The sequence below is a fragment of the Nicotiana tomentosiformis genome, chromosome 1, assembly GCF_000390325.3.
Source record: "Nicotiana tomentosiformis chromosome 1, ASM39032v3, whole genome shotgun sequence".
Lineage (NCBI taxonomy): Eukaryota > Viridiplantae > Streptophyta > Magnoliopsida > Solanales > Solanaceae > Nicotiana > Nicotiana tomentosiformis.
The window spans coordinates 16928202-16942284 of record NC_090812.1 but is presented as its reverse complement, the minus strand read 5'-3'; the positions used below and the strand labels follow the sequence as shown (position 1 = coordinate 16942284).

The window sequence follows — 14083 nt, the reverse complement described above, 5'->3', positions numbered from 1 at the left end:
ATTACTTATTCCACTTCAAACTATGAAAAACGTGTGTGAAATTTGATACTTTAAAATGAAGTAACTAATGGTAAGAATTGGTATTGCAGCCATGATCACTTTATTGTTATTATTAACGAAAATATGTATTCTCTTTTTTCATGGATGAGTTTGGGTAGAAGGAAATCTAATAGGCTTGCTCGGACGGGTTCGGTCGGTTGGGCGCTCCCCGAGTTCGGGGCGTGACATGATCAAACACCTACAATTAATTGCTAGACAAATGCTTATGAGAACAAAACTCCCCATTTTAGTATGGGGTCATGCTATTTTGCATGCAACAACACTTGTGCGGATAAGGCCCACAAGTTATCATAAAGTCTCCCTGTCGCGCTCTATTTTTCTCGCGAAAGCGGGTTTCGACATGTTGACAACTCTTTTGGATGGGAGATAGAGTGCTAAAAGAAGAAGATTCGTCACCTAACGATTTTTGAGATGTGTTAGGGAACCTATTATGTAGATAACTCTGTTTGACTAATCAACGCCACCAAAGATCGGGTAAGGACTCAAATTACCTCAAAGAGAAGGTGTTAGGCACTCTTCGAGGTCCACAACTGTGGGTCCCGGCCGAACTTAAGATTATGTGGATTAAAAAAAGGCAAGATAAACAAATAGAGTAAGGGTCAAAGAAATTTATTAAAACACAATGAGAAATAAGGATTACAAGGATATAACTATGACGACCTATATTAGACGGCTACATATATAAAGAAGAGATTGGGGTGGGGGGGGGGGGGGAGTCCTAAGTTTTTTAGCCTAAAGGATTACCCCGTGCAACATAAATAATACTTCGCAACTCCCTTGAGGTAGGAAATTACTCATATTATTCAGCGGGCACAGACTATCATCTCCTTCTACTCGATTACTATGTTAAAGTTGTTTACTTAGGCTCTCTAATTCAATTCTAGGTCGTACCCTATGCGTGCACTGCCTGTCCCGTATCTATCGTCCAGGAGGCATTGGACCTCTATTTAGGGTGGTTCTAGACTTTACTTAGGCTGCTCAAAATGATAAAACTAGGCGACATATAACACAAATTGGACTTCATGTAAGGACAGTTAAGGGCTTAAGTTAGCCTCCACACTTAAACAACAAATGCACGCAAAACAGGTTCTCACATTAGGCGTTAGACAGTTTCAAAACTGAGGCAAATTAAAGTAATTAAGCCCTATAGACATGGTTTCTATGAGACCTTGGATTCAAACGTGCATGCAGTTTCAGATGCAAAGTGCCACTTTAAACTTATAGATATGATTTCCAAACAACTATACAGTTTAGGGGTATCTAACATTGCAATTAAAGGTTATAAATGATTAAACCTATAGACATGATCTTTAGGTGATTTACGCAGTGGTTGGTAGTGATAACCATTGAAAATACTCAGAATTACTCAGTTTGATCCTATGGACATGCTTTCTAATAGTGGCACGGCTAAGTAATGAAACAATGTTTGGAAAGTTCAACATTAACACTTTAAAGCGAGTAGTAATACCCTATAGGGAGGATTATCAACGATTAATGATTGCAGCTGATATTTCTTTATACTTAGCCCCTATAGGCATGTTTTCTAGGTGAGCAGTATGATAACAATAGCAAATCAACCAATTAAAGTCCTATAGGCAGGATTTCTAGATGAAGATTAGTAGAACATAAGCTATTATAATCCTATATGCATGGTATCTAATGAATATGCTGCAGTTACGCAAATTAAAAGAATGGTCATCGACATTTTTATTTCCTATAGGTATGTTGTCTAGCAGTAGACATAGGAATAAATAAAGTACTTGTGCTTTGCTAGTAGGCAAGTTGGGTGATGTGTGATTTTCCTAATGGTATGATTTCTACCAGTGCACATGGAAATTGAATGGCATATATATAGTAGGTTGGACAACAAGTAGACCATACGAACCCTATAGGCATGTTTTCTACCCTTTAGTGCAAAATATTAGAGTATATCCATTTCTCCGATTTCACTAACACCCCCAATTATTTATTACAAAATTATTACAAACCCAATGATGAATGTAATTACAACATATTATACAAGCAATAGCAGTAGGCCTATAGCATGCCCAAAAGGAGATACTCAGTATTGCATGGGCCTTCAACAAATTCCTACTTCACAAATAGCATGCCCAGATTGCAACAGGGGGCTATATTCATCAGCACAGCCCAGAAAACATAGAGGAATTCAAACCAAACCAAACAGCCACATATTGATCATATGACCCAAACATTGAATCACACAGAAACCACTTAAACAACCCAATTTGCATATTCAACAGATAGAATAAGGAAAGAACTGAGTGTCAGAGACAACTAAGGTCTCAGTAGTAAAGAGGGTGGCCAAAGAACCCCAAGTCCTAGTGTGCCAGAGTTTATAGGGGTCTCAAATGGACCCCGAGCAGTGCTCACACTAGGGAGGTCAATAGAGAAAGTCTTAGTGGCCTTGGCTTTGAGCCGGCCAAGAGTGATAGATTCAGAATATTGTAGGCAACAAATGAGAGTGAGAGAACAATGGTTAAGGGATAAAATTTGAAAAAATGCACTTGTATTTTATAAAGCAGACATAGCAAAGTTGTCTAAAACACATAACATGCTAGTTAAGAAGGTTAACAAGACTTAGACGTAGATGGCTATTACAGGTTTAACACTTAGCAAGAGATAACACATAGGTAGAAAGCACATTGAGAGTTAGAGGAGAAGCAAATTTCCTGAGATCACAAGGTTAACATACAAAGGTGCATAATACCAAACAGGTCTAGGTAAGGTACTAACTTAAAGGGTTAAAGACTAAGGGTCCAAATCATGTTGAATATCCTCCACAACACCAGAAAGTAGACATGCCAATTTATCACTGAGACAAACAGTCTCAAATATTGTAAGGAAACATAGATTAAAATAGCCACTCTAAAGTCTCAAATAATCACTAAAGGGATATGTAATTAAGTAAGTCAAAGACATGTTGAGTGACACAATAGCAGAGTAGCAAGTCACATATTTTTAACATATTACAGATGTGAGGCATTTATTGTAGGAATTCAAAGTAGAGTAGCAAATCAAACTCATGTCAAACAGTAATGTAGACATTCAAGTACTAATACATTAGGCTAAATGAACTTAAGAGAGTCTAAATTATTCAGGTGAAGCATATTCAAATAACATATCTCAAAAATTGGAGATTTTAAATAAAAGGCCAAATGCTAAAGAGGTTAAAATCAGAATACGAGTGCAATGCTAGTAAAGTTACACATAGAGATGGTCTAAGAACATATTTTGGTCATGAAATTCAGAGGCGTGAATAGGCAGTACATGAAGACAGAAAAATGAGACCGTAAAGCCAATAGACTTAGCAGTTATCAGTTGAATAAACAAACAACAAGAAAGAATAAATTCCACAGTGCTATGAATGTCAACAGAGAACAAGAACCCAGATTCTTAGTGTGTCAGAGTTCCTAAGGGCTTCAAATGAACCCTGGGCAGTGCTCGCACCAAGAAAAGTTGAAAATCGAATCCCAGTGGCCTTGGCTTTTAGTCGGCCAAGAATCGGAGTATAGAACAAGAGAATAAGACAATAATAGAATAATCGCTTTGATTTCTAGTGAATTCGGTTGATTAAAAGTCTGTCTCAAAGGGGAAAGGGGAGGGGTTTATGTAGTAGTAGGAATCAAGCAAACAAACAAGGAAAACAATCAATCAAACATATATATGGAAAGAATGTACCACAAGCTATCAGTAATGGAACGGGTAAAAGGAATAGTATAAAATTCTGAACCCTAATTCGAGATAAATCAAGGAATCGACCAAAGGTTTTAGTGAATCAGCTTCATATCGCCTTGCCATGAATGTATATAGACATAATATCATCCAAATACCGAAGGGTGAAGCTGATCTCCCTTGATTCATAGATGGCTATTTGCCAAAAAATGGGGCAAATGTTAAGTAATTTCACAATCTTGTTAGTAATACTGAGGTAACACATAAAAGGTAAGAAAATCACAGAAGGAAAGTGGGCGGCTAGGGTTTCGATGGGAGGGAGGAGTGTTTGAGGGCGGCTGATGAAGAGAAAGTGGGGATTAGGGTTTGGGTGAGGGGATATAAGGAGAGTGGTGAGGAGTGTTGTGAGTCGTTGATCATTTTTAATCAACGGTTGGGATTTGAGAAGAGATGGGTAGGTTTTTGAACTAGGTTAGGTCGTTTGGGCTGCTGAGGTTATTGGGCAAGGGGTCTATTTGGACCTTAATGGTCCGAAATTAATCCTAATTTTGGGCCAGATTTTTTTAAAATAGGAAATTAAGGGAAAATAATTTAATAAAAATAGTGAAATAAATTATAAAAATGATATTTATGCCAATTAATACTTTAAAACAATAGTAGAATATTATAAAAATGTAAGATATTATTGTGACCTTGAATAAAATGACGAATGCAATAAAATTGCAAGATACAGGCTATAATTGCAAGATTATGCAAATGGCCTAAAAATACTAATGTAATTATAAAGAATAGAGTAAAATATCTGAAGCAAGTATTATATATGCAAAATAATAATTTTATGTAATTAAGTCATCACCAAAATAATTTAAAGGAGTAATTAATAAATATTCAAGTAATTTAAATGCAGAAAAATCAATTTTATAGCTCTGAAAATTATGGAAAATTATAGAAAAATGCTTGTATGGATTTGTAGCTAAATAATGATGCGAAAAAAATGATGTTTTGAAAGTATATATATTATTTGAGAAAACTATGAGGGCAAAATTGGGTAACAACAACTGCCCCTCTTTACCCGGGAATGATGAAAGAATTATCGGGTAAAGAAAATGATGACCAATTTTGGCCGAATAGAATGAGGAATGATGTGATTTGAAAAAATGGAGGCCGTACCCTGATTCCTGAGTTGCCTACATATCCCTGGTGTTACGGGAATCAGGCCATGTGTAGTTCCGGAGCCAACGACGAACGAAACCGATGGAGTTGTTATAAGAATGGTCGTATGTTTCGGAAAGGGTTCCCTTGGATAAGATAGTATCAGATGAATTGTACGGAGTCATGAGTGTGAATATGAAACGTTACGAATGTATCACAGAGCGAGTATCTGAAAAGTCAAAGAGTAAAAGGTGGGCAATTGCCAGTGGTCGGTTACGTTTAAAATAATTGAAGGATGTGAATGTTGTGACCAGAAACTAGAGCAAAGATTGCTCCCGTTTGGAAGAATGGTTACTTCCCGAGTTACCTGCAAAATTTAAAACACGGTGCATGCGAATATATATATGGATTATTGTGAAAATTTAAACATGATGCAAATTTTCTTCGGACCATGAAGGTTGTCTTTGGACGGTGAGGATGATATACTTAGACCATGACATCCTGGGCCATGAAGCATGTGATAAGGGATTCGTAGGCCATGAAATGATGTCCTCGGGCTATGAGGATGGTGCCTCTGGACTATGACGCCTTTAAATAATGGTGTGCAATTTTGAGAGATCCTCAGGCCATGGAATGGTCTCTCCCGGCTATGAGGATGATGCCTTCGGACTATGACGCCTTTGGACAAAATGGCGATGTTTCAGCCCATGAAATGCAAAGATATGATGCTTGGTCATATGCGAGGTCGAGATAAGACAAGTCTTGCGTAATATGAGGGCAGCGCTTAGCCCTAGGTAAACAAAGAGATAGCGTTGTGGAGATAGTATTTAATGTTATGCAAGGAAAAGGTAATGCTTAGTCTTATGCCAAAAAGGGGGGACCAATGCTTAGTCTCATGCGGGGAACGGCAATACTTGGCCTTACACAATTGGGGAGGTAATGTTTAGCATTATATGAGAAGAGGAGACAATGTTAGTCTCATGGAGGAAAGGCAATGCTTAGCCTTATGCGATTAGGGAGGCAATGCTTAGCCTCCTGTGATAAGAGAAGACAATGCTTAGTCTCATGCAGGAAAGGCAATGCTTAGCCTTATGCAATTAGGAAGGCAATGCTTAGCCTCATGCAATAAGAGGAGACAAGTCTTAGTCTCATGCAGGAAAGGCAGTGCTTAGCCTTATGCAAGAAGAGGAGACAATGCTTAGTCTTATGCAAGAAGAGGAGACATTGCTTAGTCTCATGCAGGAAAGGCGGTGCTTAGCTTTATGCAATTAGGGAGGCAATTCTTAGTCTCATGCAAGAAGAGGAGACAACGCTTAGTCTCATGCAGAAAAGGCAGTGCTTAGCCTTATGCAATTAGGGAGGAAATGCTTAGCCTCATGCAAGAAGAGGAGACAAGGCTTAGTCTCACGTAGGAAAGGCAGTGCTTAGCCTTATGCAATTAGGGAGGCAATGTTTAGCCTCATACAAGAAAGGAGGTAGAGCTTAATCTCAAGCAAATGATGAGAAGGCAGTGAGAACGTAAAGTATTTCTTAGCTGGAGGTGTTTGCGTTAGGTAATTTGTCGTCATGAAGGTAGTGAGTTTTGTGGGTGGGAAGGTTGGTTCGTGCTTTTATCTTCTTGCTCGGCCTTTTCTCCTGTCTTGGGATCCTCTTTGAGTTACCCTGGGTGACATCTGGCTATCATAGAAACAAAATTTTCAAAAAATATGCAAAATATAGTAGTATGCAACATCAAATAATTTAGATAAACCGGTGACTGTGACACATTTTAGAGACATTACGACCTCCTTGCCTTAGTTTTTAAATGCATACATCTCACAATACTTTTGGTTGTTCCGCATATGACGAAGTTGGCTGAACTTGCGATCTTGCCCTTGTTTTTTATCGTAGGGAAAATGAAGATTTTATTAAGATGTGACCGAACCCACAGTGATGCCTACATATCCCCTTTTAAACAGGAATCAGGTCAAGCGTAGTTCAGTTACATCAAATGAAGAAATGTAAACAATCCTAAACATAGTATCTCTTGACTGCGTCTGAGTTGCTAGATTTTGGCCAAATCTCTCCGTCCATTTCTGCAAGTATGAGTGCTCCTCCTGTTAGTACTCGATGGACCATGTAGGGACCTTGCCAGTTGGGTGAGAACTTCCCCTTGGCTTAGTCCTGATGTGGGAAGATCTGCTTTAGCACTAACTATCTCGTTGTGAATTGTCTTGGTCTAACATTTTTGTTGAAAGCTCTTGCCATTCTATTCTGGTAGAGTTGACTGTGACATACCGCATTCATTCTTTTTCCATCGATGAGAGCCAGTTGTTCATATCGGCTCTGTACCCATTCTGCGACGCTGAGCTCAGCTTCTTGTATGATTCTTAGAGAAGGAATTTCTACTTCGGCAGGGATAACCGCTTCCGTACCGTAGACCAACAGGTAAGGGGTTGCCCAGTTGTTGTGCGAACCGTGGTACGATACCCGAGCATTTTCCCTAGTATTTTCTTAATGTTTTGTTGGCGGCTTCTACAGCTCCATTCATCTGCGGCATGTATGTCGTGGAATTCTTATGCTTGATCATGAAAGTTTTACACATGGCCTTCATTAAATAACTATTGAGATTGGCAGCAATGTCGGTGATGATTGACTTTGGTACTCTGAATCGACAAACAATGCCATCCCGAACAAAATCTGCGACGACCTTCTTAGTTACAGCTTTGTAAGATGTGGCTTCAACCCACTTTGTGAAATAGTCTATGGCCACTAGAATGAACCTATGCCCATTTGAAGCAGCGGGTTCAATTGGACCGATGACATCCATGCCCCAAGCGGAGAAAGGCCAGGGTGTTCTTGTTAGATTGAGTTCATTGGGTGGCACTTGTATCATATCAGTATGTATCTGGCATTGGTGACACTTCTGGACATACTTGATGCAGTCTGTTTCCATATTCATACAGAAATATCCTACTCTTAGTATTTTCTTGGCTACGACAAAGCCATTCATGTGTGGTCCGCAGGTTCCGACATGTATTTTCTCGAGCAATCTGGATGCTTCCTTGGCATCAATACACCGTAATAATCCTAGGTCTAGAGTCCTTCTGTACAAAATTCCTCCACTTTGAAATAAATGGTTGGCTAACCTTCGGAGTGTGCACTTCTGGGTATGAGTTGCGTGCTCTGGGTACTCTCCCTTTTCCAAGTATTCTTTGATGTCATGGAACCACAGATTTCCGTCACTTTCTTCTTCAACATGAGCACGATAAGCCAGTTGTTTATGAATTCCTATTGGGATAGGGTCGATGAAATTCTTGTTTGGGTGTTGTATCATGGAAGATAAAGTGGCCAATGCATCTGCGAACTCATTTTGGATCCTCGGAACATGTTTGAACTCTATCTTCGTAAACCTCTTGATCAGCTCTTGTACATAGTACATATATGGTAATATTTTGGTATTTTTGGTAGCCCATTCTCCTAAAACCTGTTGCACCAAATGATCGGAATCTCCAATCACCAGCAACTCCTGAACATTCATGTCAATGTCCAACCTGAGTCCCAAGATGCAAGCCTCATATTCTGCCATAGTGTTGGTACATGGAAACCTGAGTTTTGCAGATACCGGATAGTGTTGGCCAGTTTCTGATACTAATACAGCTCCGATACCCACTTTTTTGAAGTTTGCAGCTCTGTCGAAGAGCATTCTCCAATCATCATATGCTTCAGTGATATCTTCTCCTACGAATGATACCTCTTCATCAGGGGAATACGTTTTCAACGATTCGTATTTTCCGACTACAGGATTTTTTGCCAAATGATCTGCCAACGCTTACCCTTTGACTGCCTTCTGAGTTACATAGATGTTGTCGAATTTGCTTAGCAATATCTACCATTTTGCTAATTTTCCCGTAGGCATGGGTTTCTGGAAGATGTATTTCATCGGATCCATCCTTGATATGAGATATGTGGTGTATGCACATAAATAATACCTCCACTTTTGAGTTATCCATGTCAAAGTGCAGCAGGTGCGCTCCAGCAAAGAGTACCGGGCATCGTAAGGTGTGAATTTCTTACTCAGATAATATATTTCTTTCTCCTTTCTTCCAATCTCATCATGTTATCCCCAGAACGCAACCAAAAGCTCCATCTAGTACGGACAAATAAAGTAGCAAAGGTCTTCCTGGTTCTGGTGGGACCAGAACAGGTGGTTTAGACAAATAATCCTTGATTTTGTCGAAGGCTTTCTGACATTCCTCAGTCCAGCTTGTTGCAACATCTTTCTTCAGCATTTTGAAGATCGGCTCATAGATCACGGTTGATTGTGCTATGAAACAACTGATGTAGTTGAGTCGCCCTAAGAAGCTCATCACATCTTTCTTATTCTTTGGCGGTGGCAAGTCCTATATAGCTTTGACAGGTCCAATTCAATCCCTCGACGACTGACGATGAATCCTAGCAATTTTCTGGCAGGGACTCCGAAGGCACACTTTGCACGATTCAGTTTCAGATTGTACCTACGAAGCCGATCAAAGAATTTCCTCAAGTCTGCTATATGATCTGTGCTTCTTTTGGATTTGATGATGACGTCATCCACGTACACCTCTATTTCCTTGTGTATCATGTCGTAGAAAATGGTTGTCGTAGCTCTTATGTAAGTGGCTCCAGCATTCTTCAAACCAAACGACATCATTTTATAGCATTATATTCCCCATGGTGTGATAGAGGCTATCTTTTTGGCATCCTCTTCATCCATACAGATCTGATGATACCCCGTAAAGTAATCCACAAAGGACTGGCGTTCATGCTTGGCACAGTTGTCGATCAGTATGTGTATATTGGGCAATGTGAAATCATCTTTGGGACTCGCCCTGTTTAGATCTTAGTAATCAACACACACTCTGACTTTCCCATCTTTCTTCGGAACCGGCACAATGTTGGCCAACCAAGTCAGATATTCAACCACTCTGAGAACCTTGGCTTTGATTTGCTTGGTGACCTCCTCTTTTATCTTCAAACTCATATTCGGCTTGAATTTTTTGAGCTTCTGTTTTACTGGTGGACACATGGGATCGGTAGGTTGCTTGTGAGACACTATGGACGTGCTCAAACCAGTCATATCATCGTAGGACCATGCAAAGATATCTGCATACTCTTTTAGGAATCGTACATACTCTTCTTTCTCTGATGGTGATAGGTGAATGCTTATACGTGTTTCCTTGACCATTTTAGAGTCTCCTAAGTTAACTGTCTCAGTCTCGTCCAAATTAAATTTAGGCTTGTTTTCAAAGTTTTCCACTTCTTTGATAATTTCCTCAGGTATTATGTCGTCTTCCAGATCCTCTGAATCACTATCCTTATGTCGCATTGCCTCATTATATGTCACAGTCGTAGGTTCATCGATAACCCGAGCAATTATTTCAAAACAAAATACGTTCACAACAAAATATTGAAAATGTCTTAGATGCTCAAAAAATTACTTTAAAATAATTGATGCTAATTGCCAGGCTACCCAGGAACTCGACGGGCCCGGGATGGTGCAGCAGTCCAATTCTTGAGAACAACTCCTTTTTTAACGGTCTGAATGGTATGGTCTTCCTCCTCCTCCTCCTCAACTATCGCACTGCAATCAACTAAGGCTTCATCTTCCTCAGACTCCCATATCATGCCAGCTTGATAAATTGTCTGGTGCAAATGTGGTACTGGTTATTCCAGCAGATAATAAGGACCGCACCATGGTGGAGACCAATCCTGGCACTCTTGCCAAGTATATTCGTACCCAAGACCGAAAGTTGTACCGTGATGCTTCGGCTGTACCGGTTTGTTGATCCCTTAGAGATTCTTGTCAAGACCCTTGCCAGGTTCATACCATGTCTATAGCAGTAGGCTTTCTATCTTGTTGCTCCAATATTTGTCCTTTTCAATTGTGTTGACGTGCTCAATGCGATGGTATGTTTCTCTACCTAACTTCTTCATATTCTCGATGAACAAAACAGTCTGATTGGTATAAATGGGATTACTTCCGTCTTCGTGGATGATCACCTCCTGGTGGTTCCATTCAAACTTCACGACCTGATGCAGAGTAGAGGCCACTACCCCAGCGGCATGTATCCAAGGTTGTCCCAACAATAGGTTGTAGGTAGCAGATATATCCAGCACTTGAAACTTAACATCAAACCATGTTGGGCCCATCTATAGGCTGAGGTTGATTTCTCCGATTATGGTTCTTTGAGATCCATCAAACGCCTTTACATTCAAGCTTCCTGCTTGTATCTCGTGCATGCCTTTACCCAAACTCTTCAGAGTGGTCAGTGGACATATATTGAGACTCGAACCCCCATCTATCAGGACCTTGGCAATGAATTTATCCTCAAATTGCACTGTGATATGTAGTGCCCTGTTATGACTTAGTCCTTCTAGTGGCAGCTCGCCTTCATGAAAGGTGATTTTGTGGCTTTCTAGTACCCGCCCGACCATGTTGGCCATTTCCCCACTAGTGATGTTGGTGGGTACATAGGCTTCACTCAACACCTTCATCAGGGCATCCTGTGTGTCTCAGAGTTTTGTAGCAGTGACAAGATAGATATCTGAGCGGGAGTTTTGTTCAAATGGTCAACCACAGAGTATTCTCTCGCTTGTACTTTTCTCCAAAGGTCGTCAGGACCAGTCTCAACAACATGCGGCTTAGATGCAGCTTCTTTGCTTGTGCCTCCCGAGTGCTCTTATGTATAAACCCTGCCAGTTCTGGTCATGCCTTGTGATGTAGCTGTTTCTTCCATTTTTGCTTTTCCTTTCCTTCTCGCTTCCGCAACATAATCCTATGGCATAACATCAGACTTGTAAGATGGCATGGGTGATACCATCACAGTGAAGGGTGTGGTTACCTCAACTTCAAACGGTGCTGGTACGGTTATCTCGACCTCAAGCGGTGCTTGGGTTTGTATCACAATGGGCGTGAGGGTGACTGGAGATGTTTTAAGATCATCCCCCTCCCGAATGAGTCCAATTGACCCTTCTGGATCCCATTCCTCATCGATCTCTATCACATTCACTCCCTCACCTCTGTGATCCGGGAGAGGATTATTATGAACATTGGGTGCAACTTCTTTTGCCTGTATGACCTTGGTGTCTATCAATGCCTGAATCTTGTCCTTCAGAGTGCGACACTCATTAATGGTATGGCCCTTTATGCCTGAGTGATAGGAACATGTCTTGTTTGGGTTAATCCACTAAGAAGAGTTTTCCATAGCAATGGCGGGAATGGGAGTGACATAACCAACAGCCTTCAGTTTCTCATACAGTTGGTCTATAGGTTTAGCGATTGGAGGGTATTCTATGGGTGGTCTGCGGTCAAAGTTTGGTCTTGGTTTTTGGTAATTTTGGCGAGTATGTGGTGGTGAGTGATAATATGCGTGTTGGGTGTTATAGGCATGGTAGGTGGTGGCAAGTTGTTGGTATCTGGGGGGTGAGGGCTGGTATGTGGGTGGAGGTGTTTGGTATGTTTGAGGAGACTTAGGACCCTGGGTCACCATCAAAGTACCCACTTCTTTCTTCTTAGATATACCTCCTGACTGCAAAGCTTTATTTGTGGCCTGTAATGCTTCGAAATTCGTCACCATTCCACTCTTAATTCCTTCTTCTATTCTTTCTCCCAGCTTAATGATATCAGAGAATTTATGGTTTTCAATACCCATCAGCCTTTCATAGTACTGCAGGTCTTGGGCTCTGACGAAGAACTTATTCATTTGTTCTTCTTCAAGCGCTGGCCTTACCTTTGCAGTTTCAGATCTCCACCGAGTAGCATACTCGCGGAAAGTTTCTGTTGGTTTCTTTTTGAGATTTTGAATGTAGAAAACATTTGGTGTATTTTCTGTGTTGAACCTGAATCTATCCATGAAATCTGACGCTATGCTCACCCAATTAACCTACTTCTTCGGGTTCTGACTGAAGTACCAAGACAAAGAATCTCCTGTGAGGCTTCTCATGAACAACTTCATACAAATTCGTTCATCTTTGCCCACTCGTACAAGTTTATCACAATATGTTCTTAGATGTACCTTCGGATCACCAGTTCCATCCAACATTTCAAACTTGGGAGGTTTGTAACCTTCTGGCAGTTCCACATCTGGTTGAATGCACAAGTCCTCATAATTCAAACCTTCAATGCCCTTACCACCTTCGACGCTCTGAACTCTGCTAGTGAGCTTCTTGAGTTCTTCCGCTATGTTCTTGATGAGCAGGTCCTTCTCAGTTGATTCCAATATATATAGGGTTTGTTGTGGGGTGTAGGGTAAAGTTTCCACATATATGGGATTGCTTTGGTGAACTCCGGGAATCTGGGCATAAGGGTGGTCATTGGTTGAGTTTGGGGGATCAGGCGTATGTTGTGGTGCATTTTGGGTAATGTGATAAGTGATGGTTTGCGGGTATTGAGTCAGATGATGGTGGTGTTGTTGAGGAGTAAGTACTGGTAGAGGGTTGTGGTTCTGAGGAGGTGTGGTGTATTGATGTGGTGCAGGAGGATTCGGCGGTGGATTTTGGTTTTGCGTGTTTTTGGGTGGTGCCGGGTTTTGGGCATTTGGATTTTGTTGGTTGATATCAGGGATGTTTAGGGTGAGGGAAAGATTTGCCAAGTTTCGGACCTGCTCAAGTTCTCCTTGTAGCTCCAGGATTTTTTGTTCCAGGCGTAAGAACAATTTGTTCTGTGCTGGAGTACTTCGGCCATCTAAAGTTTCAACGTTTTCTGCTATAGTAGCATTGTCTTTTCTGATACCGCTCAAATCATCCATTTTTACTTTCCCTTTGCTTCTGCCTTTAAGATCACTTGGTGGAAGAGGAGGTGGAGGACTTCTGGATCTAGTGTGATATGCAGATGATGCCAGTATGCACAAACCAACCTTCGGGAATGGGAATAATCAAAAGAAAGAAAAAGCAAAAGGTAAACCAGGTCAGTAAGGGATATTTGAAAGAATGCTTGCAGTATTTAAACATGTTCTGTAAAATAATGCGATAATTCGCGTCCTAATTGGGGACCTCATTGTGCCCGAGGTAAGCCTAAGCAACACACAGACTTGGAGAAAATTGTTGCCAATATTGCGTCATTTCATTAATGTGAAAACGAGCCAAACTTTTACTAAATTGATTATAATAATGAAGTTACTAATGGCGTTTAGCCTTATTATAATCGAAATCTAAACTA

At 40.6% G+C, this 14083-nt stretch overlaps 2 protein-coding genes across 2 annotated transcripts in view; both read right to left on the bottom strand.

Annotated features, from left to right (window-relative positions):
- Positions 1–9176, bottom strand: part of LOC104112306 (probable fatty acyl-CoA reductase 5) — a 41513-nt gene extending 32337 nt beyond the window's left edge. Inside the window, exons 1-2 of the mRNA XM_070191237.1 lie at positions 9023–9176; positions 8372–8682 (exon numbers count right to left, since the gene is read on the bottom strand). Of these exons, the coding sequence (XP_070047338.1) occupies positions 8372–8682; positions 9023–9176 (465 nt within the window). The remainder of the gene's footprint in view (positions 1–8371; positions 8683–9022) is intronic.
- A 590-nt stretch (positions 9177–9766) lies between these two features.
- LOC138903237 (uncharacterized) lies at positions 9767–10252 on the bottom strand. The gene has a single exon (XM_070191183.1). It carries the CDS (start codon positions 10250–10252, stop codon positions 9767–9769), a length of 486 nt encoding a protein of 161 aa, XP_070047284.1.
- Between the last annotated feature and the right edge of the window lie 3831 nt (positions 10253–14083).